The sequence below is a fragment of the Neofelis nebulosa genome, chromosome 2 (assembly GCF_028018385.1).
Source record: "Neofelis nebulosa isolate mNeoNeb1 chromosome 2, mNeoNeb1.pri, whole genome shotgun sequence".
Lineage (NCBI taxonomy): Eukaryota > Metazoa > Chordata > Mammalia > Carnivora > Felidae > Neofelis > Neofelis nebulosa.
The window spans coordinates 159,896,806-159,920,018 of NC_080783.1; the positions used below are offsets into that span (position 1 = coordinate 159,896,806).

Below are 23,213 nucleotides of genomic sequence, written 5' to 3' on the forward strand. Positions count from 1 at the left end.
CCTGTTTCAGCTAGTGTCCAGGAACGGTCAGATCCTGAGAGATTGTCTCAGGTTAACTAAAATAATACAGAACAAGTTCATTTTTCTCCTTTAGTAAACCAAAATAGGGAGCCAAATCATAATCAAGTGCCATTAATTCACCAGACATCAAATAATCAAAGCTGTAGAAGCAGGTCATTATCCCTCTGTAGATAGACCCACATGGGAAGCCAGATCACAATGAGAAGGTTGCCTAGTGAGCATGGAATCAGAATGATGGTATGTAGGGGGATGGAATCAGATTAAAATGGCTTGATGTACCTATCTCATTTTAGGAATGGGCTTGCCAAAGGTACCAGAAAACTCAAAGGTCTTTGGCTAAAATCCTGTGTATCTTCCTGGGATAATTTTGCCATTAGGACTGGAAATATTTAAAGTCCAATAGGTGGGATTTTCTCTGCCCTAGATAGTGCTGGGATATACTTTATACTTTCCACATTTGCCAACGTGATTATATTTTTTCCTAAGCTCCTATACTTTGGTAGACACGTTTTCCTGTTAGATATATAAATACTATCAGTCAAGTAATATTCAAGTTCTGGCTGGGGAGGGATTTTTTTTTTCTTTCAGGTGATTTTCCAGCTCTGCTCTGAGACACTGGGTGGATTTATTAAATCTGCATAGGGCCTTATATTTTCCTGTTTTTAAATTTTGGGGTATGAGCAAGAGATAGCCACTTAGTGGTAGCTTACTTAGGCTGACAAGGTTGAGATCAATTCCATGTTAATTTAAATTAGGTAAACTTATACTTTTCATTTAGTAAATATTTATCAGGCACTTACTATGGACTAGATACTGCTCTAGGCATTGATGATATGTCAATTATCAAGGCAGACAAAAGTCTCTAACTTATTGGAGTTTTTACTGTAATATACATAGGCAAACTCTACTGGCCAGAAATACAAGTAATTTTTTCCATGGCCTTGATGATGAAGATGATTTAATATAAAATCAGACTAGAAATTTCTCAAAAATAGTAGTCTGTATGATTGCTGAGTATGTAATGAGTACCCACTAAATTCTTATTGCTTTCTTAAAGAGTTTAATGAAGAAACTATTTACAAAGATGCCAGCATTCCCAAAGTTATGCATATGAGGAGAATCTTTTGAAGAGAAAATAGGCATAAGCAAGTTTCTAAGCATCAGGAATGAGGATCTTCGATTTAGGCAAAAGCAATTTGGTCAAAACAGGGTGGTTAAGAGGCAACTGAGTAAAAATAGTGACTTGATTGAAAATGATTATCCTTAGAATGAGAGTTTCTCATACACTACTGATAGGTGTAGAAATTGGTACAACTATTTGTGAAGACAATGTGGGAATATCAATATTTTAAATGAACATGCTCAAGCATTTTTATATATAGGAATTTAGGAATATACACATATGTGGAAAGAAATAGATTCAAGAATATTTAATATTATAATATTTGCAATAGTGAACAATTGAAGACACCTAACAATGTAATAGGATGTTGTATAAAAATATTATAGTTTATTAAAGTATGTTAAACAAAATAATAAGGTAAACTTATCTGTACCAGCATGGAAAGATGTCCAAGACACTTTGGGCTAAAAAAGCAAGGTAAGGAATGGCATATTAATTTTTTAAAAAATTCACTAATCCATTTCCAAATAAGGCATACCATTGACTGATAACTACTTAGAAAAAAACAAAACAGAACAAACCCAAAGCCTCAAAGTTTGGATTCATTGTTCTTATTTTATTGTTCTTATTATTTTCACTTAATTTATATTTGTATTACAATATCAATGCACCCCATCACAGAAAAATCAGAAAATGTGAAAAAAGAAAAATGAGAACATAAATGGCACCTACATATCAACTATTTAACAATTCTGAATTCCTTGGTGCCTATTTAAATCCCTTTATGTTCACATAAATGTTGCTTTCAATCAAAATATGAACCATATGTGCCTTTATTTATCCTCCTTTACTTATTTAGCAATGAGAAACGTTTGGAGAATGACTCCCCTTTACTAACAATAACTTTTCATTATATTAAAGCATCTCAAAGAATAAATTGACTGAAAACACCATACCAAATAAATGGGTATAAAATGGATACAAGTGATTAAACATGCCTTAAAGTGTGGGAAACTACCTCAGATACACAAAAATGACCAATTTATGAAAATTCAAATACTCAAATATACTTGAAAAATGTGATATAATTATTGATTATACCTTTGGTGCTCTTTAATTTTTGATTGATACATTTTTTGCAAATAATACAAGGTGGAAATAATATAAGGTGGAAAATGATATGCTCCAATAATCCAAATCCCAAAAGGCAACCCTTAGTTCAAAGTCTTCCTGTCATCCTTGATTTTTATCAAAATCCACATACAAATTATTTAAAAGAAATGTGTGATCACATTGTATGGACCTTTTTATGTCAGGATGAATAGATTCATACTGTTCTTTTTGAAGCCTGGTGAGAATCTATTACAAAAACCACAAAAAATTGTATTTAAATATTCTATTGTTGGACTTGATGGTTCAACTAAATTTGGTGTGCATGTGTGTGTGTGTACCCTTATACACATTTATATCAATGTATTGTGCAGTATCTTAGTAGGGTTTATTCCTACAAGTTGAATTTCTAGGAGAAAACTTTCTAGTCTTTGGGTCAGAGTCTGCATTTAGTTCCTAGATATTCTATTATCAAGGAATGTAATAACACCAGGATGGGTGAAAATCAGTGTGAAAAAAGTAATAATAACACTCCACTGTTAAGTGGACTATCTAGCCCTGCTTCAAAGTACAATACTCCAAACTTCCTGACTTTAAATTGTTTAATTGTGCTGGGTCCTCATAGATTTAATGGGTTGTTGAAGAAAAATCCCAAAGTACTTTGAAAATGCCAAAACTGTGTATTTGGCTTAAAAATAGACTTAAATAAGGTTAAAAATTTTTGAAAATTTAACTTGCTGTGGATATTACAAAAAGCCACTTTTCAATAAAAACATGAAGTGTTTTGAGTTTGCCTATTGATGTCAGTTGTGTTTACATGCAATGTAAACCATAGTCTTAAAATTTGGGGCTATGTTGGTCACTACTTCTGTTTTACTGGTTGTTATGTCATGAAATGTGATTACAGGGCAAGAAAGCAGTGATGAAGTTCAAGAACTCCATGGACAATTCACAGGAAGTGAATCGCTATCAACTTCCAAACATTAACAATTACATGATGCCTATTCCTCCTTCACCTCCTCCCCACAAAGGAAAAATCACAAGGGAAAATAGACTTGAATCATGGAGAAGGAGAAGATTTCGTCCAACCACTGCTCCCAATGGCTTAGAGCCTCTCTTTACCAGGGTGAATATGGAATCAAGTTTTCTTTTATTAATTTAGCACAGATTACATTGTGCTTTTAAATTTCTGGATGTATAGTAAAAATGAATCTAGGGAAACCAAATGCAAATGCCTTACAAAAATAAATATAATAATTTTATAAATGTAATTGTAAGCTTGAATGAATCTGAAATCAGATACTTGAGTAGTTCAGTTCAGTAATTTAGCACAATTAATTAAAAAATCCAGTTAATCTTGAGGTCAAATTTAGTTTGTACTATGCCCATTTCCAAATTATTTATTTCCTTCAATTTGCCCATTCAATCATGTGTTATCAGAAGTATTTTAACATGTAATTTGTGAAAATTTAGAGACTTAAGTATACCAAAAAACATAAAATCCCGCATCAAGTACCTATTAGAGCTTCCTTTTAGTGATTTTTGGGAAAATATTGTATAATCTTTTCTTTCAGTGTTCTTTGAAAATAGTAGAGGTTGTTGTACTCATTTTCTCAAAATACTGATTAAAAAAATAGCCCTAAGACCAGTTAGACTGTATGGGACACTTTATAGGACAAAGGCAAAAGATCTCTTAATTTTTATCATGTAAATACACAACTGATGAAAATTATATGCAACTTCTGTGATTATTAGCAGATAGGTAGGTCTACCTTTCACTGATTGAGAATCAGGGAGTGAAGTTCCGACTTGCACGCAGACTGCGTACTGACTCTTCTAAACCAGCCTCATTCCAGCATTCTTTTTTGACCTCATTCCATATCTGAATCCCACAGCTCTCTGCATCAATAACCTCAAAATATTGGGACTGTCTTCCTTGCACTTGCCCAAATTTTCTCTTTTTCATTTTCACCATTATTCTTCCTTTGTTATGGCTTCTGAAGAACTTTGTATTCCTCATGTCAGAGGTCCACTGTCCCATGGGTCCTCAATTTTACCTTTTTCCACTGCCTGTCATTCTCCTCTCTAATTTGGATTTTCATCCTCCCTGTAACATACATCTCTGTCTCTCAGCGTACCCAGGCTTCCACAGAGGAACTGGATCTTCTCTTCATGTGCTGTAGCCTGAGATTCGTCTTCTCTCCTCCAACAAAGTCCTCTGAAGAGTAGTTGGCTGTCGGTTTAGTCTAACAAACAACCCCAGGCAGCTCAGCTTACAACAACAAAGGTTGATTTCTCTCTCTCTCTCTCTTTTTTCATTTTAACAGTTTTTAATCAATTAATTTTTAAATGTTTTCATTTATTTTGAAGGAGAGAGAGACAGAGAGACAGAGCATGAGCAGGGGAGGAACTGAGAGAGAGGGAGACACAGAATTCGAAGCAGGCTCCAGGCTGTCAACACAGAGACAGATGCAGGGCTCGAACCCACGGACCGTGAGATCATGACCTGAGCCGAAGTCGGACGCTTAACCGACTGAGCCACCCAGGCACCCCTAACAGTTTTTATTTAAAGTAGTATATCAGATTACTTTATTCCTGTATCTTCTCAATGGTTTCTTCCTTATATTTGCCCTTTTCCTTTCCTACTTGGCAAGACTTGCCTTTACATTCAAGGATCTCTTTGTGGTCTTTGTCCAGTTTTAGTCTAGTGATACCCAACTTTCCAGGGTGAAGGCCCACCTTCTTTCGCTGTGCCTGCTCAATGCACATGTCCCGTTTCTTCCTGTAAACCTGGACTCCTTTGCCAGTCTGCTGACCTTTGTAGTGTCATTGCACAACCTATACTTCAGCATCCTTTTGGAGGGGCATGGATCGAACGTTGTACTTCTGTCTCAGCTCTTGGGAAAGAGGGGAAGACCTAATCTTTCTGCGAATGTGGGAAGGTGCTTTGGGATGCCTTTTATGGTTCTTGCTTGGGTCGGAAGTCACAAGGAGTTGGAGCTTCATTTTGGCTGCTGGCTCTTCAGCGGTGGCTGGCTGCAGAAGGGAAGAACGGAGTTTATTTCTTGTTCGCATAATCGTCTGTTGTTGATCAGCTGCAATTCTGAGACCCAGACTGGAGAAACAGTCCCTGTCTGGGGTATGTCTGGGGTATGTTGCCTTCATGGATGACAGAACCATGGAAAGTTTTTAAGATTCCACTCAGCAGGGAAACTTCTGTTTGAATTCCATTACCAAAGCCTGACAGCGGTGGAAGAAGAAGTATCTTCTTCCCACGGAGTGGGGCAGTGAATATTTGGGCCAATAATAAAACCCACCATGTCTACTAACTTACCTCTGAACTGTACATGCTGGCATTGGTCCCCCTGCACTAAGCCAGCAAACATGTGCTCTTGAAGTCTGTGGCCTCTATTTAGTGAGAACAGTGAGTTTCTCATGATATTCCCATGCTGGCAGCATTTGATCTTCTGATGTTAAAATATATTACAGGAATAAGCTCGACCCGTTCATATTTTAATTTTTTTAAAAAAGGGTTTAAATATCTCATAAACCATAAGAACATATTAAATCTATATGTGCAAGTTAAATAACAGTAATCAAGCAAGCACCCATGTACGCATCATTATTTCTTAACCAAGTAGAACACTGCTGTCATATTATGAGCCCCTGTTTCCTGCCCCATCACATCCCCTACTGCTTCCCAGAGTAACCATCATACTGACTTCTTTTTTTTTTTTTTTTTTTTTTTTTTTTTTTTGGGACAGAGAGAGACAGAGCATGAACGGGGGAGGGGCAGAGAGAGAGGGAGACACAGAATCGGAAACAGGCTCCAGGCTCTGAGCCATCAGCCCAGAGCCTGACGCGGGGCTCGAACTCACGGACCGCGAGATCGTGACCTGGCTGAAGTCGGACGCTTAACCGACTGCGCCACCCAGGGGCCCCTAGTTACACTGTTTTTACAGAATCTGTGAGACTAGTTATACCGCTTTTACAGACTAGTTAGATTTTGCCCTGAGGTTTACCTCACACATCTGCAGATTTTTATGTTCTCACACAATATTGCTGGTCACCTCTATTAAAATGTGAATGGTTCCATAAATGGTGTATATAAATGTGAAAACATAAGCTTTTAAATAAGAAGCTACTTGATCATTATAGTTACTAATCTAAAAAACAAACAAACAAGGTTTGTTTTTATTTTTTTATATGTTTTATGAAATAAAGGACAAAGAGCTTCTCCAGGCATGAACTAGTCTGGGCTTTCTCTGTATCTGGTCAAGGTCCCCTCCCTACCTCCTACAGTCCCCATGAGTCCTGTGCAATTACTGGTGCCTGACTGGTAGATTCTGCTTCCCCTTAAATTTGACATGGTTTAGCCAGCTTCTCCATCCATTCAGTTAACGTATCTCATAAAGCATGACCTTTTTTCCAGTAATTTGGGCTCAAAATCTAGGATTCCTTCTTCTGTCTGATCACACATCAGTTAATTGCTAAGTCCTCCAGATCAGAAATATCCAATAGAAATATAATGCAAGCCACATATGCAATTTCAATGTCTCATAACTATACCAAAAAGGGTAAAAAGAAACATGCGAAATTAATTTTATTAACATATTGTATTTAATCAAGTGTATTCAACATATTATCATTTGAACATGTAATCAGTATGAGTTTTAATGAGCACTGTACAATGTTTTTCGTACTATGTCTTTGAAATTCAGTAAGCATTTTATATTTATGGTGCATCTCATTCAAATGAGCTGCCTTTCAAATGCCCAACAGCCGAACGTGGTAAGTGGCTGCTGTCCCAGGCTGTACATCTCTAGCACCTGGACGGTGGCTCATGTGTCTGATAATCCCTTTCCCTTCTCAGTGCTACATCCCCGGGTCAGGGACTGGCTACCTAACTCTTCACAGGGCTGTTGCAGTCATCTACATACTTCCATTATGCCTCTAAGTCAACAAATAGCTCAAGTTAGCTCTTATTGACTGTGACAAGCACTGACTATGCTAGGTGCTGAGGTTACCAAGATGAGTAAAGCCAAATCCTTATTCTCAGAAGGATTGCAGTATAGCAAGGGTGACAGAAATATCTACCATTAACCATGACACATTGTGGTGAGTATAGTCATAGTGGTATAAATAAAGCACAATGAAGGAAATACTTGCTTTGAGGAGATTGAAGAGCATTTCAGAGAGAAGATGACATTTGAAATGGGCTTTGAAAGAAGAGTAGGAAGCGAGCAGATGGACTCAGGGAGCAGAGGGTAAAAGGCAGGAAGGCGAAGCAAGAGCAAGCTGGGTCCATCTCAGTACTGACAGAATCTACATAATGCAATTAAATAAAACTTGATAGAATAGCTCCCAACATACTCCTCCCCTGATTAAAACCTTGACCAGCTTCTTTCCTAATGAAAGCAGGTATGTTTTCTGCTTCATTGCTTTAAAATGTAGGTTTTATGATTATTCAGGTATGTTGAGACTTATAGATCAGGAGATGATTGTCATTGAAAGGACACTTTGCACTTCACAGTTCCCAAAAGGAAGGGGCATGCCATGTACGATAGTCAGGGTTCTATCCAGAATAAGGTTTGACCACATATCTGGGCATTGTAGCCCAGGTAAGCTGACAGATAAAACTAACCACCACATAAATCATGCAGGACTACACAAGGCAGCACCAGGGTTGGTCAGGAGATTGGGAAGTGGGAGGGAAACATGGGCAAGAGCCTTTGTTGTGGTTTCTGAGAGAAGGAACAGGAAAGATGGGGTGAGCAGGCTTAGGATTGAACAGTATGAAGAATTTCGACAGGCTCCAGAGTGTGGAAGCTGTCCTGAATTTTCTGGTCCTAGAGAAGGGGGTTCTAAGGGCAGGGGAATATTGGCCCAGACTTTAAGAGCCAGGTCACAGAGGTAGGGGGAGGGTGGATGTGAGCTCTGGGTTGGTTAGTTTTTACATGAAAAGCATGCTCCCAGGAAAGTCATTTACCCTCTCTAGGAATGTCTTGGGAGGGGTAGTTTCCCCAGAGTCAGTAAGGCTCCAGATGTCAAAACATCAGAATAAAAACATATGCTTATACACTGGCATTCAAGGACTCTCATATTTTGACTCCTTTCCAGCTTTCCGCTCCCATCCAAGCTAAACTGAGCTACTCCCTGGACCCTCAGCTGGTTGGCCCACCACTTCCCCACCTCTGATCTGTGCTTTTTTCTGTTATTACTTTCTGCCTGATGCTTACTCCCTTTTAAATCATCTATATAACTTTTTTCTTATTTAATTACCTTTGTTAGCTTTTAATAAAATAAAATGTTTATGTTTATATTCAATGATGGCAGCAATGATTCTATCTTCCATTTGACGGACCCTAAGCATGTTCCAGGAGTTTTGCTCCGTGTTTTACATACATTTTCTCATTTAATACACACAATAAACTCAAGAAAGAGATGAGATAATTTATCCATATTAAAGATGAGGAAACTGAGGCAAGAAAGGTTAAATAATCTGGCCATCATCACATAACTAGTTAGTGGCAGACTAAGTGTATACACTCACTAGACTTACAGTTAAGAGCCTGCATTTGTAATCCTCAAATCCATATTATATGGAATTTATCTACAAGTCTTTTTTCTTTCAAATCCTTGAAGATATTAATCACAATTGGTCAGGTGCTTCTTCAATGCAGAGATGTTCTTTTTCTATGAATTGCCTGTGAGTGCCTGAGATATAAGAAGGAGGTTGTATCTTCTTTCTCACCTCTCCCAGCCCCTGTGAGAGGCCTTATGTTCTGTAGTGATTGCTATACATCCTAATAGGATCCCATCTCTTCCTCTCTTCAAAAGGATTTTGTGGGGCACCTGGCTGGCTCAGTCAGTTGAGCATCTCCCTCTTGATTTCAGCTCGGGTCATGATCCCAGGGTCATTGGATTGAGCCCCGAGTTGGGCTCTACACTGAGCATGAACCCTGCTTGGGATTCTCATTCTTTCTCTCTGTGCCCCTCTCCCTCACTCGTGCACTCTCTCTTTCTCTGTTTCTCTCTAAAATTAAAAAAAAAAAAAAATGATTCTGTTACTTTCTTATGTCCCTTATATATTCTGCTTAGTATCAATATTCATGTACTTTTGTTAATTGCCACTTCTACTCCCAGATTATGAAGCTTGTTGAGGGCAGGCATTTGATTTCACTTACACTTAATCCAGTGTTTATTAGTATTGTGTTCATAAAGAGGTATTACCTTATTATCCATACAAAAAATTAAACTCTGAATTGTACTATTTAGCTTATGGAAATATTATAGAAATAAATTATGCCTTTCAGACATAGATCCCTTTTCTTCAACAACAAATAAAGTCTAACAAATGTTAGCTTTGTGAGAGAGATTGCATATTTCCTTTGTTTGACTTTAACTTTTTTTTTTAATTTCCATTCTAGTCAACATATTATCTTGGTATTTTTTATTCTTGGTTTTCCTCACCAGTGGACTCAGATTTGAGAATGAAAAAGGAAAGCATCAGCATGATTTTAATATAGGATAATTCAACAAATTTCATATAGGCTTGATTTATTTCAGGCACTTTCCTTTAAAGAATGTTTTCACTTAAAATTAACATCGCAGTTTGGTAACTGCATTACTAAAAAAGACTTTTAAAAAGGTGCAAAAGCCAGTCCAACTGGCAGACCTTGTAAGCTTTCCAGACTTTCTCACCAAAAGCAAAACGCAGCCAGATCTTTTCTACCTCTGAGCAGACTTACTGAATGTGTTCTGTTGAAAGAGATGAGGAAGGGAAGGCTCATGTGTCAACCCCACCTCCTCAAAATCTGGAGCTCTGATACCTCCAGAAGGGTTGAGGGATTGGGGGGCATGTCAGGAATAAGCCCCAGACATGCGATATAGTGGGAAGAAAAATGGGCAAGAGGAGAGGGAAAAGAGGAAGCATAACGAAACAAAGGAGGGAGGAGGAGAGAACAAGGAAACACCAGCATGAAAGGAAAGAGAAAGAGAGGAACCAAATGAATACTGTGAGAAGAGGTTTCCCTTACAACCAGCTGCTTCTTGAATCCTTAGGATACGAACATCGAACAATGGCACACTCTTAACTCTGGCTCACTTGGGAATTTTCTCTCCCTAAGACCTGAATCAGAGTCAATGTGGGGACTGCCTGCTACTCCTTATCCACGCTTTGAATCCATCTTTGTCGCGGCTTAGTTACCAAAGGTGTTGTCTAACAGGCCCCTGTGAATCCGTTTTCATGATGTGGTACCTATCGAGTTCCTATAAATGCAGAAAGCTTCTGACTTAGGGCAGTGTCATCATACTGGCACTGTAGCTTTTGCCTCAGCAAAGGAAAGAATGTGGAATCCCTAACTGTTCCATGGCTGTGTCCAGTCAGATCAATGTTTATTAGGCCCTTGCTAGGTGTCAGCACTGGCAAGACGCTGGGGGCATAAAGTTCAGTAAGATACTGTCCTTATCTACTGACAGTGAGAGGGATACAGGGGAATGGTTTCACTGCCATGTGACTTACAGACTTATATAGGTCTGGAGATTAAAAGTATTTGGTAGTGTTCGGACCACTACAATTGGTGCAGCTGCTGGGCCTTTAAAGGTATCAAAAGAAATTGCAAATAGTTGAGAGATAGTAGAAGTTAAGAATATAAGACATTTTTTTGTTATTTGAGAAATGTTGGACCTTATCCCATGGATATTGAGAATCTTTGGAGGACTTCAAGCAAAAGAGTCACGTAATCTATTTAGTGACAATAGATCACTGTGATACCACAGAGGAAGGAGGTTTTGAGAGACATCAGGCTAGAAATAGGGAGACCAGCGAATAGAGTAACATCTGTTTTCTTGGAACAGTTCAAATTTGTGTTGGTTTTTTTCTAGTATAATTATTAGTGATACCTCTTTCACTGTGTCTCCCAGTTTGGATGATAAATTCTGTGGCCGCTCTACTAACTACAGATTTATCCCAGTGGCCTGGAAAAAGACTCTATGGTGCTTGGAGTTCATCAGGGCTTGGCTAAGTGGATGAAGAGGAGTGACTGCCCAATGCTATCAGCAAGAACAGGCCCTTTGATCCCCTTAGAGTCTCTTACGTCCACCTCTCACTCAGGCCTAAGCAGAGATAAAAGAGGGCCCAGTGAACATTTAGTATATATATATATATATACTAAATTTATTCATTTTTGAGAGAGAGAGGGACAGGGAAGGGCAGAGAGAGAGGGGGACAGAATCCCAAGCAGGCTCCACACTGTCAGCACAGAGCCCGATGTGGGGCTGTATGTCCGGAACCATGAGATCATGACCTGAGCTGAAATCAAGAGTCAGATGCTTAACCGACTGAGCCACCCAGGTGCCCCTGAAGATTGAGTATATTAATTGAATGCTAAATATTATACATATGCGATGGCTGACTAGTTAACCACTCAACGAGCATGCTGTTTATTTGTCAGCTCAGATTATACTTGCCTGAGGTATCTGGAAAGAAATGAGAAGGAAAGTCATAAGCAAGTGGTACAGGAAGTAAGAAAGATAACCCTTAGTTGTGGAAGGGCATGAGGCCTGCTCTGGTTCCGGAAATGGAACTGAATGTTCATGGAAGGTTTTGATACTTGCTTGAGGACAGCAGAAAGGGCCGTGAAACCTTGTTAAAGTTTCATCAGCCTGGGTCCTTATAACCTTGGAAGATGGTAAGTATAGAGGCAATTGAGTCAACTGAAGGAAACAATTATTCATTTCCTACTGCACGTATTTAATCACGAGCTGTCACTCGGGCCTCCTGTTAAAATCCAAAAAAGTTTACTTGGTGGCAATAATTGGGGAATATTTTTTAAAAGAATGAAGTAACTAGACCCAGGAGAAAAGAGATGTTATCAGGAACACATTTTGGCAGGAAAAAAAAAATGAGTAAGAATAAATGAAAAAGGTGAAGAGCTGTCATTTCCTTTATTTTATTTTTAAACATTTCAACTTCCACTTTCTCATTTTGTACATATGAGGCAGGCCTTTCCTCCACCATAATCTCACTATTACCTTGCATTTATATAGAGCTTATCTCCCAGAAGCTCACAGGGCTACTTCTGAATCTGTGCCACGTTAGAAAGTATTGCTTAACAAAAAGGAGATGCTCTTATTTAATCATCATATCATTAAATGTTCTAGTGGGAGCTTGGAACTGGATTTGCTGTAGGCGGATGATTGTGCACTGGGCCGCACAAGTGCATGTCACAGCTCCACAGCTACCCGGGCCAGAGCAAACGTGGCATGCTTTTGCAACTTGGAGTCAGGCCTGCCATCACCCCTTTGCTTTCCACTGTGACTCAGAGAGATGTTTCTAATCTGCAAAGAATTATCCAGGTTGCTGATTTACCTTCATGGCTACTGATGTTCCTGAAATATTTCTGGTGATTACCTCTCTATTTGGGAGCTCTGTCTGCCATAGGCAAGACCATTTGCTTAAATTTTAAATCTTGGGATTCCTTCCCCATTTATACTTTTCAGACTGTCATTTGCAGAATTTCATTTAATCAGATGTACTTCCTCTGGTTTTTGCTTCAGAGAAATGGAATTGAATGAGGAAAAAAGAATCCTCTGAAGTGGAAGAGGATGGATTTGGAGATGGAAATATTTTAGGAGTTCCTTCAGAAATTTTTGTTGTAGCTTTGTTATTTTTAAAAAAAATGCATGTTTCCAAGGCATTCGTAATTCAGTGAAATCAAACTTAAATAATTGCTTTGAGTTCAGTGAAAGTTGGTCTCTTCACATTTTCCATTTAGCTGAAAACTGATTTTTAGAAAAGTGAAGTAGATTAAAATTATTGCCTGGCCTCTGTATAATTCTTGATCTGACAGTATTCTTACATGACTATTTCTCTGTCTCCTCCTCTTCCTTTTTCTGCTTCTCTTTCCTCATATTCCTCTTAGAGATTAAACTCTTTGCTCATTCATTATTGTGAAAATCGAATACAAACCAGGAGGCAAGAAAAAGGACATTTCTTTCCATCTCTGGCATATCAATTTATTGTTTATGTTCTAAATTTGTGAACACCATAGAACAGCCTTTTTTGATTGGGTGTACTGTTTGATATTAAAAATAATACTAATAATGTTGGTTTTTCATTGAACTGAATGTCTCCTGTAAAACTGGAGAGTCCTAGGCATATAGCACATGTCTCTAATCCCCAGAGCAACCGTAGAAGGAATCGGACATGTGCCGGCCCCCTCTCACATAGAAGATCACGGAAGGATATATTGTCAGTGCTCAAGTATAAAGATGAAGCACTCAATTGCAAAGACAGTTGCTAAATCACAAAATCAATTCAAGTTAGAACAAAACTATGCCACCGGTATTTAATTATTTTGATTTGAATTTTGATTCAAGAATCAGCTAAAAGAACCAAGCGCAGTTTCATCTTGGCATCACTGGTATTTTCATTGTATGTAAAACACATACACAACTAAAATTAAAAGTGACAAACGTTGTCCAGACCCCTGGCATTTACATGAAAAATATAAACCCAAAACGCATGTAATTATTAGAGCGATTTGTTTTGTAATGGGCTTGATTTTTTGTGCACTGCGAAGGTTGACATTTTATAAAGGTTTTGTTGCTAGGTACATAAAACGAGCCTTCTCTACTCCTCGTATTACAGTGCCGTTACCCTCTGATTAGAAGGTAATTAATTAATAAGTCTCCTTCTTTTGTTTACTCTAGGATTCAAGAAAGGTTCACAGAACACCACTGCATAGTAATGCAGCTATTACAATGATCTATTTGGGGAAAAACGTGCACCTATCTCATGATCACCCAGACTTCCGGGATGAAATAAAAGTTTATCAACAACACTGTGGTGGGGAAAACCTTTGTGTTTACAAAGGCAAACTACTTGAAAAAGGTACACATGAAATGTGAATTTTTTTTAAGTTGCTTGAGGTTGATGCTATAGATAAGCTATCGTTGATATAATATCAAAATGACTTCAATCACTCTATGAAATTATGCATATCCAGGGACTTATAAACCAGCTGCCTAAAAGTAAATCTAGATTTACTGCTCCGTGATTGAAACCGAAGCAGCAATTACTCTTGAAGATTGTGGAAGAAAGAATTTGGAGTGATTTAACCCACTAACAGATTAATTTTGGGATAGAGATATATGATCATTAAAATGTTGCACGAATAAACTGTCCCCCAAATTACAAGTTAACTATTTGGCTTGCCATAATGAATTATATCACACATTATTCTAAGGGAAAAATACCAGATTGGCAATTTGTTCTTTAGAAAAATGTTGAGATAAAATCACAAATCCAATAAACTTCAGGGTGAATCACACCTAAATAACTTGGTGCAGAATTTGGCTAGATGGATTTTAGTACATTTCTGCTTTCATTTGATCATAAATCCATGTTTCTTACCATAAGATAATTTTTATATCCAATACAGGGTTTTTCATATTGTACTGAAATGGTTTTCATCAATATTTAGTTCTTTGGAGTAGCAGTTAAAAGGACGAGGATATAATATAGGATTATATTTGTTATTTCCTTGTTTAAGAAACTCTGTTTAGAAAGTTATTGTATTTTTACTAACTGAAAGAAATATTTACACTTGGGCAATCTTGATATAGGTTTAGGGAGTCTTAGGAATTGGGGGCAAGCATGGAATTATTACTTTTGGCTTCTCTGATTTCCCTCATCACTCAAAAATAATGACTATTAATTTTAAAAATTTCAGGTACTTAAAAAGAAACTAAAAAGATTTAAAGATTACATATATAAAACTTTCCAACATAAAAAAAAAAGAGTAAACACTTGAATGTCAGTTTTAACTTTTACTTTATAAAAATTTGTAAAACTTATAAAAAATAATCCTCAGTATATTCTAGAAATGATTTTTCCTCATTTTCTCTACTTTGCTGGAATGTAATTTACTTTGTCATTCTGTCATAGCATTTGAAAGTCCATTCCTTCCACTTTGTAGGTGAGGAAAATGAGGAGACCAGAGATATAGTGGCTTCGTATGGTCCCATGTACAGTTTGGGGCATGGTCAAGAGCAGATACTGGGCCTCTGAATTGGTGCAGGATCCTTGCTCAGTTAGCGATCAGTGCAAAGGGTTTCCTACGTTTTCATAATATGAGTGGCATGAAACCCCTAATGATAGTGGCATAGATAGACTTATTTTTTGAAAGTGTGACTTTCAACTATTAATTTAGAAGAACAGCTGAAATTAGCTATACTCTACAATTGGAACAAATGCAATGAAACTTTTCCTGGGTCTTGGATCACGCTTTATTTCAGACAATGCCTACATGCCTTTCTGCCCACTGGAAAACATGGTACATACAAATGAAACAAAAACAAGAAGCAGGGAGCGGAATGCTTCTCTGGGAGATGATACATACTCTGTAGGAACAGTGCAAAACTGTAAGGGAGAGTGTGACTTGGCTAAGTGTTGTTTTGCATACATATCGATCCTGGGACTGACTTTTGTTGTGTCACTCGATGGACTTGAATAATAGGATGGAATGGGAGCTTAAATAATTGAATCCTGTCCACACAATAATTTTGTCTCAGCTTGCCCTTTGATCGCCAGGAAAGTAATTGTTCAAAATTGAAAAGTTGGTTGGCTCAGAGTTGACTTGCAGTTCAGCAATCTTAGCAATTTAGCTGGACTGAAAAGAATCTGCCCGTTTTTACAAATCAAAGCTGTGCATGATTCAGTGAAATGTGAATAGGTTTTTAGAAGAGTTCTGTTTAAAAAAAAAAGACGTTTAACGTTCTGCTTGGAGCAGTAAACTAATTAAAAATGTGGCATTCGTTAATTTGTCTTGCTTTGGGATGAGAAATAACAATAAAATTAATTATTTAGGAGTGTGGCAAGTGCATCTTTTATTCCCACAGTAATTCACTGATGTCTTACAGTTTGAGTGTAGATATCAAGCCTCATATTGATTGTTAGGTACACCTATGAAGTCACGGACTCTTTCTGCTGCTTGTAGAGTCTGGTTCTTCACAGGCATTTTTATTTACCACGTTCATCCTTTCAAACAAGGAAAACCTTGGCCTCCTGGGTTCATGTGGAATCAAAGAGCAAAATAACTCTTTTTTTTTCTGGGCCCCTTATAATCCCTTCCTTTTCTGCCCCATTTTCCCATATTTTCATAACCTGCTGTACTGATTTGTGCATTCCTCATTACTCCCTCACAAACCGGTGGCGCTGCCGTGTCCCCACCCCCATGCTGTTAGCTTGTCTCTTCTGGTGCTCTTTCCTTTGTCTAAAATAGGACAAAGGATTTTAAATTCAAAATAGGATTTTAAATTCAAATCGTACCCATCTTTTAAGAATCGGATTGAGGCTGTGAGGCTTTCTCAGCTGACTTCTACCGTTTTATCCCTCCCTCCATGGCTCTGGCTCTTAGTCTCCACCGAAAACCAAACATTTCATTACACTGTGATTTAGAGTAACTGTGTTTTTATTTTTCTTTTACTTGTTATATATATTGAGTTTTTAGTTTTTACTGAGGTGTAACTTATATTCCATAAAATTCATCTATTGAGTGTACAATTCATTGAGTTTTAAACATTTTTATAGGGTCGTGCAGCCATGATCACAAACCAGTTTCAGAATATCTCTATCACTTCAGAAAGTTCCTTTGTGCCCATTGGCAAAGAATCCTCACTCTTTGTAGCCAGCCTCAGGCAGCCACTGATCTGCTTCCGATCTCTACAAATATGCCTTTTCTGAACATATAAATGAAGTCACACAATAGGCAGTATTTGTGTCTTGCTTTTTCACTTAGCATAATGTTTCTGAGAGTCGTCTAATTCATACCATTTATCAATAATTGTTCTCTTGTACCACTGAATGTATTCCACTACATGGACATTCGTACTATTTCTAACTTGGTTCTTGTTTGTTTAAGTTTATTTTATGTTTGTTTATTTATTTATTTTGAGAGAGCGTGCATGCAGGGGAGGGGGGCAGAGAGAGAGAGGGAGAGAGAATCCCAAACAAACTCACGCCCTTCAGCCACTTAACCGACTGAGCCACCCAGGTGCCCCTACAAATAAAAGTTTTTGTGCAGACATCTGGTCATGTCTCTTGAGTAGATTCCTAGAGGTGGATTTGATGGCCTTTTTTTTCCTGAGTGAGGGTCACACTTTTCCGTTTTTTACATACATGTTCTTTGATTTTTGTTGTTGTTGTTGAAAACAGAATAGTTTTGATCATATAGCAGCTGTGGATTCTAGATTTTGACTTTTCCCACTTGAAGGTTATTGTTCTTGCTGTTTTTGTTGTTCTTTAGTAACTTCTCTGAAACAAATCTGTGAAATCCATGCCCCCTCTCCTTGGTAGACAGCCAGTGCGATGTCTCTGCTCAGATTTTATCTATTTTTATTTTTCAGCTGGTCTCTTAGGGTTATCCCTGTGTTTTCATAGTGTATTGATTATCTAGTGATTTGTCAGAAGTTGTGTTCAAACACTTTGAACCACTACAGCCTCCAACTTCTGCTGGTAGATCTCTTTGTAGGTGAATTAGTTTCCTGGGGCTAATGTAACAAATCCTCAAAACTAGTGGCTTAAGACAGCAGAAATTTAACTCTCTCACAGTTCTGGAGGGCAGAAGTCTAAAATCAGGTATTAGCAGGGCCATACTCTATCTAGCAGCTCTAGAGGAGAATCTTCCCTTGACTCTTCCATCTCCTGGCAATTCCATTTCTGTATCTGTCCTCACATGTCATTCTTCTCCATGTCTCTGTCAGTGTTGGGTCCTCTTCTTCTAAGGACGTCCGTCATTGGATTTGTTTGATAGAACAAATCCAACATAGTTTCATCTTTACCCTTCACTACTTATCCAAAGAAATAAGAAACCATACCCAAATAAGGTTACATTCTGAGGTTCTGGGTGGTCATGGATTTTTATTTTTATTTTTTAAAAATGTTTACTTATTTATTTTGAGAGAGAGAGAGAGAGAGAGAGCAAGAGCAGGGGAGGGGCAGAGGGAAAGGAGAAAGAATCCCAAGCCATGACATGGGGCTCATTCCTACGAATCCTGAGATCATGACCTGAGCTGAAACCAAGAGTTGGACGTTCAACCGACTGAGTTGCACACACCCCAGTCATGGATTTTTAGAGGGCAATATTCAACCCGCTGTAACGGGTTCAGGAGTACAAAGTTCAGGCAGTTTCCAAGTCTGCTTTAACTTTTATTTTCCACCAGGCTTTCTTGTGTTTTCTTTGTTCACAGATGGAAGCTCTGAGCAGGTCAGGGATGTGCGAATAGGTTGGGTCTACTCCAATCCATGCCACTTCCCGTTAGCTGGGGATGTGTTGAGAGCTTATTGAATGTGTCTATAATTGCCTTATGCCCCGCATCTCCCTGTTAAATTTCTGACTAGTCCACTGGCCTGCTGCTTGCCCTAATTAAAAATACAGTCTCAGCTAGCAGAATCCCTGACCTTCCACGTTAGCTTGCCTCCAAGATTGCTACTTATTACTGGTAATGCTACTGGCCAAGGAGTTTTTGTTTTCTGCTCCCAGTGAAGCCAGCCCCCACTGACAGTGAAGCTGCTGGTTATTTCTGGCCTGCCCTACCATGTTAGAACGAGGTGATGAAATGGTGGCTGGGTGGGGGGGGAGCAGCCCCAGGCAAGGATGCCTCAGACTCCCTCTGTTCTTACATAAAATTCAGTCATTTTTGATGAATAACTGCTGCTCAGTTTGTTTTAAGTCTTTGGCCCATTTTTAGAGACAAAATTTTTTTTTTTTTTTTTTTTTTATTTATTTTTGGGACAGAGAGAGACAGAACATGAACGGGGGAGGGGCAGAGAGAGGGAGACACAGAATCGGAAACAGGCTCCAGGCTCCGAGCCATCAGCCCAGAGCCCGACGCGGGGCTCAAACTCACGGACCGCGAGATCGTGACCTGGCTGAAGTCGGACGCTTAACCGACTGCGCCACCCAGGCGCCCCTAGAGACAAAATTTTAAGGGGAGAGGATTTGGTGACCTCACTCCAGAAAGCTGGTCTATTATTTTCATCTCTCCTGCTAAATTATAACTTCTTGAGGGAGAAGACCGTATTTGATATTTTTTTGGTATTTTAGTTTCTCTTTAGTGCCTAAAACAGTGCAAACCACTGCCAGTCCACAATGAATAACCACGTTTTACAAATAGTCTGGAATGCCTTCTAACATTAGACATTATATAATCCTTAATTAAGACTACTCTGCAGACTGGGTCACTCCCTCCACCCCACTCCTTCACCCCCACCCCTGGCCATCCTCATTTTATAGATGAGAATTCTGAAATGCAGCAAAATTAAATGGCTTACCAATGGACACTCAACTTGTAAGGGAAAAACTAGGACATGGACCCAAATCTTCTGGCTTCTGTTTTATATTCATTCCATCATTTCATACAGAAACCATTAAGTCAGGGTTGCCAAGCATCAATAAATTTTAAAATGTAAAATTAGGGGCACCTGGGTGGCTTAGTCAATTAAGTGTACGACTTTGGCTCAAGTCATGATCTCACGGTTCGTGGGTTCGAGCCCCACATTGGACTCTGTGCTGACAGCTCAGAGCCTGGAGCCTGTTTCAGATTCTGTGTCTCCTTCTCTGCCCCTCCCCCACTTGCATTCTGTCTCTCTCTCTCTCTCTCTCTCTCTTTCAAAAATAAACATTAAAAAAACTAAAATATAAAATTAAAAAATAGATAACAAGGAAAGAAAAGCAGATGGTGTCAATTCTTGTTCAGTAAGTTTGGAAAAAAAAAATGAAAGAAATGGAATAATAGGTGGATGTGCTCTCTAGCCAAATGAGTACAAAATGGAAAGGCAGTCATGTCTAGCAGTTCATCTCCTGTGCCCGTTCTCAGCATTTCATTGCCTATACCCTCTTCCCAGGCTGGGAACTTAGGTAGTTACAGTGTGTGATGCTGCAGCAGAATAGATCATTGTTACATGAATGTCCCATTCAAATTTCGGTAAAGAAAGCAGCCAAACTAGCTTTCTAGTCAATACGTAGGAGCCCATATGTCATTTAGAAGAGTGGATTTTTATGAACTTTTTAAAAAAAATGGTTTATTTATTTCGAGAGAGAGAAAGAGAGAGAGGAGCAGCGGGGGAGGGGCAGAGAGAGAGGGAGAGAGGATCCCAAATCCCACGCAGGCTCTGCACTGTCAGCACAGAGCCCAATGCTGGGGCCCAGGAAACCAGGAGATCGTGACTTGAGCCAAACTCAAGAGTCAGATGCTTAACCTACTGAGCCACTCAGGCACCAAAAGACAAGTAGATTTTTAAATCTGTTGTATTTTAGTTTCCCTAGACAATAACTTTTCAATTTTCTCCTCCCTAGTGTGTTTAATTTTGCATCACAAATACTAAGGTGTAAATAATGGAATTACTTTTTCAATAATTCTGTTCTTTATACAAGTTGCATCTGATTTAGACTTTTTTTTAGGGGCAGAACGTGGTCCAAACATAGTATTTCTAGATGACAGTGAAAGAAACAGGTTAAAGTAATAATGAATTAATTATTTATCGGGGGCCTCCTATGCCATTGTCCTGGGATCTGGGGAAACAAAGGTGAGGAAGATGAGTTCCAGCTCTCATGGATTTCACAAGCATGCAGGTCACAGACATCCACTTCAGGGCTCTCAAGGTATGGTCCTTGGACCAGAATCGCAAGCATCACCTGGCAACCTGATAGAAATGCAAATTCTTGGGCCCTACTGAATCAGAAACGCTGGCAGGAAGCCCAGCAATCTGCGTTATAATAAGCCTTTCAGGGTATTCTGATGCACACTAGTTTGAGAAGCAGTGGTACAGCCAAATTTTTACTATACATTGAAATACTGCAATAACAAGAAAGGTGTACATGCAGAGAGATTAAATGATCAACCCCATTATTAGTGCAAGTGGAAGAGTCCAGGGAGCCTTCTTTTGTAGGAAGTAACATTAGAAGTGTCATGAGAAGAAGATTTCTGAGTCATTCTGTAGAATAGGGTTTTCTTGGACCTAGAATTTGGGCTCTCTAAGGTGAAACCTTTTCAAAGAGCATTATAAAGACTTGGAATGATTAAAAATTACTAATTACAAGCAATGGCTCTTAATTTGTTGGTGGGACTTTTGGGTGGGTGGGGGAGCAAGTGGGAGAAACCAATCCAGGCAGAATTGAGAATGAATTAGAGATGGAATAACTCCCCCTCATCCATACGTATTAGGCTGTTTCAAGTCACAGCTAAAAATACAAATTTATTTAAAAGCATTACTGAGCTCACAGTAACCTTTTGTCATATACTTTAACAGTAGCTAACATAGCAAGATGGACTCAAGAGAGATATTTGGACTCAAATACTAACTGTCCTACTTACTGTATGATCTTGGATAAATTACTGAGTCCTCCTAAACTTTAATTTCTGCATATAACTACTGATAATAACATTCTCATTTCATGTGGTTGTTGAGAAATAACACACCTAAGATCATCAGGCAGAATGCCCGGCCATAGTAAGAGCTCATATAATGTTATTATTTTATTACAAATCAGACTTTTATAATGCCTTGGAGTATTTATTGTAAATAAAAGTAATAGAAGGTGTTCCTATGATTAAAAATTGTCCTCAAGTTAAAAAGGTGATCTAGAGCGTACTATTGTACTTATCTAATAGAAAACTGTGATTTTGAACATATTAGTCCAAAGTCAGTTGCTTTCACTGATGTATTTACTTTTTTAATTCCAGAGACCTTTCAGTTTATTTCCAAAAGGCACCATGGTTTCCCCTTCAGTCTCACCTTTTTCCTGAATGGGATGCAAGTGAACAGGTTGAGCTCCTGCTGTGAATATAAGCATCGGAAAGGTTCCAGACTTGGAGGCAAACGAGGCTACTTTGGGTTTGTGTGCGTGGAGAGATCATCTCCTTGCTACAAGTATGGAAACAAATGTCCTCTGGTAGAGGGCAAGTCTTGCTACATTTTTCTTTTCATGCTTCTACTGATGCATTTCTCAGCACAGTCTGTTAACAAAGATATCAGTGTAGATGAGCCTAAAATGTCTAAGTTAAAGGTTGCTTACTATAACCGGGTGTGTTGTATTTGAAATTATAAGATATGAATTAGATTTCCAGATGCATTATATAATGGGGGTAAAAGCTGGTGGTGTTTCAAAGTCTGTCTGTCTGTCTGTCTCTCTCTCCCTTTCTCATACTGCTTTAAATTCTGTTTCTGAAGTGAAGGAGAAAGGGTGTTTTATTCTCAGTCTTCTTAGGAACTGGTTTGGGGAATTCCCGAGCATGTGTCCTGCATGTGTCTTGTATGGTTGGGTATTACAGGTCATACCAGAGGTGTGCTTCATTATGGTGTGGCCCGGTTATCATTCTCATGCTCCTGGTTTTAATCTCAGACATAATGAAATGACTGGTTTTTATCTCAGGCATGATAAAAGGTCAATTTTGACTGTTGTTTACCAGCTTTCATATTGGACATTCTGTTTGAAATTAGGACACTTACGTGCAGGCTTTCTTTAATTTTTTTCTGAATGTACTCATGGAGAATTAATGTATGCCAAGTTAGAAAATAGGAGTGAACCAACCAAAGTTCCTGCTCTCATAGAGCCCATTCTAATGGGGGAAAGCAAATAGCAAGTAAACCAATTAATAGGTGCCAGATGGCATTAAGAGTGATGAACACAAAGCAGGGAAGTGAGATATATGGAGTTAAGGGGAACAAGGGGCAGAAGGTGGTACTATTTTATCTAGGATGATCAGGAAAGGCCTCTTTGATGTCTTTTGAGCAGAAATCAGAAAAATAGTTTTCTAAATGGTTTTTCCCTAAATAGTCCCTCTAAAAAGTTTTGGAAGTAGACGAAAAGAATATACAAAGAGCATGAGATAGGAGCATGCTTGGTGTGCTTAAGCTAGTGTAGCCAGAGCAAAAGTAAGGGATAAGACAATA

At 38.5% G+C, this 23,213-nt stretch overlaps 2 protein-coding genes across 2 annotated transcripts in view; one reads left to right on the plus strand and one right to left on the minus strand.

The window, feature by feature from the left end:
- The window catches only part of ERICH3 (glutamate rich 3), a 105,981-nt gene that overhangs the window by 40,322 nt on the left and 42,446 nt on the right, over nt 1–23,213 (plus strand). Inside the window, 3 exon segments of the mRNA XM_058716950.1 lie at nt 3,162–3,380; nt 13,970–14,150; nt 22,004–22,190. Coding sequence (XP_058572933.1) covers nt 3,162–3,380; nt 13,970–14,150; nt 22,004–22,190 — 587 coding nt within the window.
- On the minus strand, nt 4,844–5,305 carry LOC131504552 (large ribosomal subunit protein uL24-like). The gene is given in 1 exon segment (XM_058716962.1): nt 4,844–5,305. A coding segment is annotated over 1 exon segment (417 nt). The 5' UTR covers nt 5,261–5,305.